Source organism: Austrofundulus limnaeus, unplaced genomic scaffold (assembly GCF_001266775.1).
Source record: "Austrofundulus limnaeus strain Quisiro unplaced genomic scaffold, Austrofundulus_limnaeus-1.0 Scaffold250, whole genome shotgun sequence".
In the NCBI taxonomy this organism is placed as follows: Eukaryota; Metazoa; Chordata; class Actinopteri; order Cyprinodontiformes; family Rivulidae; genus Austrofundulus; species Austrofundulus limnaeus.
Window position 1 is genome coordinate 783,323 of NW_013952652.1, and position 1,517 is coordinate 784,839.

Here is a 1,517-nt window from a genome sequence, read left to right on the forward strand (position 1 = left end):
CAACAAAAAAATACACAACATATATACACAACAAAAAAATACAAATCCAAATTGAAATGAAAGGAGCCAGAAAGAAGAAAAAATCTTATAACATCTGCCCCTTTTTTCTTTAATTAATTTAAAGCAATAATAATCAGGAAAAAAAAACAAAATAAAAACTTCAATTCATTCTCAAACAACAAATTTAATATACATTATACAATTTCATATTTCTTTAACAAACTTATTTTTATCATTCTCTTAAACAAATACATTGAACCGGCATTTTTATAATCACTTTCCAGATCATTCCACAATCTTATTCCTTGAACCGAAGTACGTCGGTCCTTCAAGTTTGTTCGAATTTTAGGTTTTATAAACATCTCAAGTCCTTTAAGATTATAAGAACTTTCTCTCTTAACAAAATATAACTGGATGTTTAAAGGTAACGTTTTTTATGAGCCTTTGTCAGTTTCATGTTTATGAGACGTAAACAAGTTGAAAGAAAATCTTGTTTGTTGGTTTTATTTATAGTAAAATGTTGAAAGAGTACGCATCATGCTGTATATTAGATTTGATCCAGTCAGAGGCGCTGGAGGTCTGTGAGGAAGGAGAGACAGCTTTACTTACAGTGCGAGCAGCCATACAGCTCCAGACGGACTCCAACGCGTCCCTCCTTGCTTGAGGCCACTGGTATGAAGCGGATGTAGCGGGCCAGGATGGAACGGTCCAGCTCGTGTCGAACTAAATCCTCGGCGTTAGTATTACCCACAAATGTCTGAAACATGTGGAAACGTTGCTTTAATGAAACTGATGGTCAAGAAAAAAGGCTTTAGTCTTTCAGTTCTGAAAATGTTGGTACATTGTGTAAATAAAAACTTAATTCAATGATTTGCATGAACCAGGGCTATTCAACTAAACTGTTACGGAGGCCACAGTTACCACAGGCCAACAGCTGAGGGGCCCAACATCCAGCAATTAAAGTCATTATGTAATTAAACCAAGTATTACAAAAATCTGTTCCCTTTGAAATAGTTTATTTTGCTGCATTTAATCATGAATACAAACATACAGAACCTTATGCAATAAAATTAGTGATAATAAAACAAAAACAAAAATAACACATTATGCCTCTTATAAATATTTTGACACCTCTGACTTGACAAATTTTTAAACCAATTTTATTTTCACTTTCATAGTTTTATTTTTAACTGCTTGTAGTTTTAACTGTCCTGGGTGTTCATAGAAATGGTTTCTACCAGTTTATAGCCAAGATTCGATGTTTCTGTAGATACCAAACATGTCTATGTGAAACTAAAATAACTTAGGGTAATTAGAGATAAAGGAACCAATTGGCGGGCTGAACCTTGGTCATTCACAAGCTGCCAGTTAAATAGCCCTAGCATAAACCCATATTTCATTCACAATAGAATAAAATACACACAATCCTTTATAAATGAGGCCCCAGGTGCTGCATTTCAGGGGTCTCATTTAAAGAATTCATACTAAAAGTGAACGTACGACCAAAAGGTAAAAAT

At 33.8% G+C, this 1,517-nt stretch overlaps 1 protein-coding gene across 1 annotated transcript in view; it reads right to left on the reverse strand.

Annotated features, from left to right (window-relative positions):
* The window catches only part of cntnap2b (contactin associated protein 2b), a gene marked incomplete in the record, with an annotated part of 52,119 nt that overhangs the window by 26,569 nt on the left and 24,033 nt on the right, over positions 1-1,517 (reverse strand). The window contains 1 exon segment of the mRNA XM_014020383.1: positions 610-757. Coding sequence (XP_013875837.1) covers positions 610-757 — 148 coding nt within the window.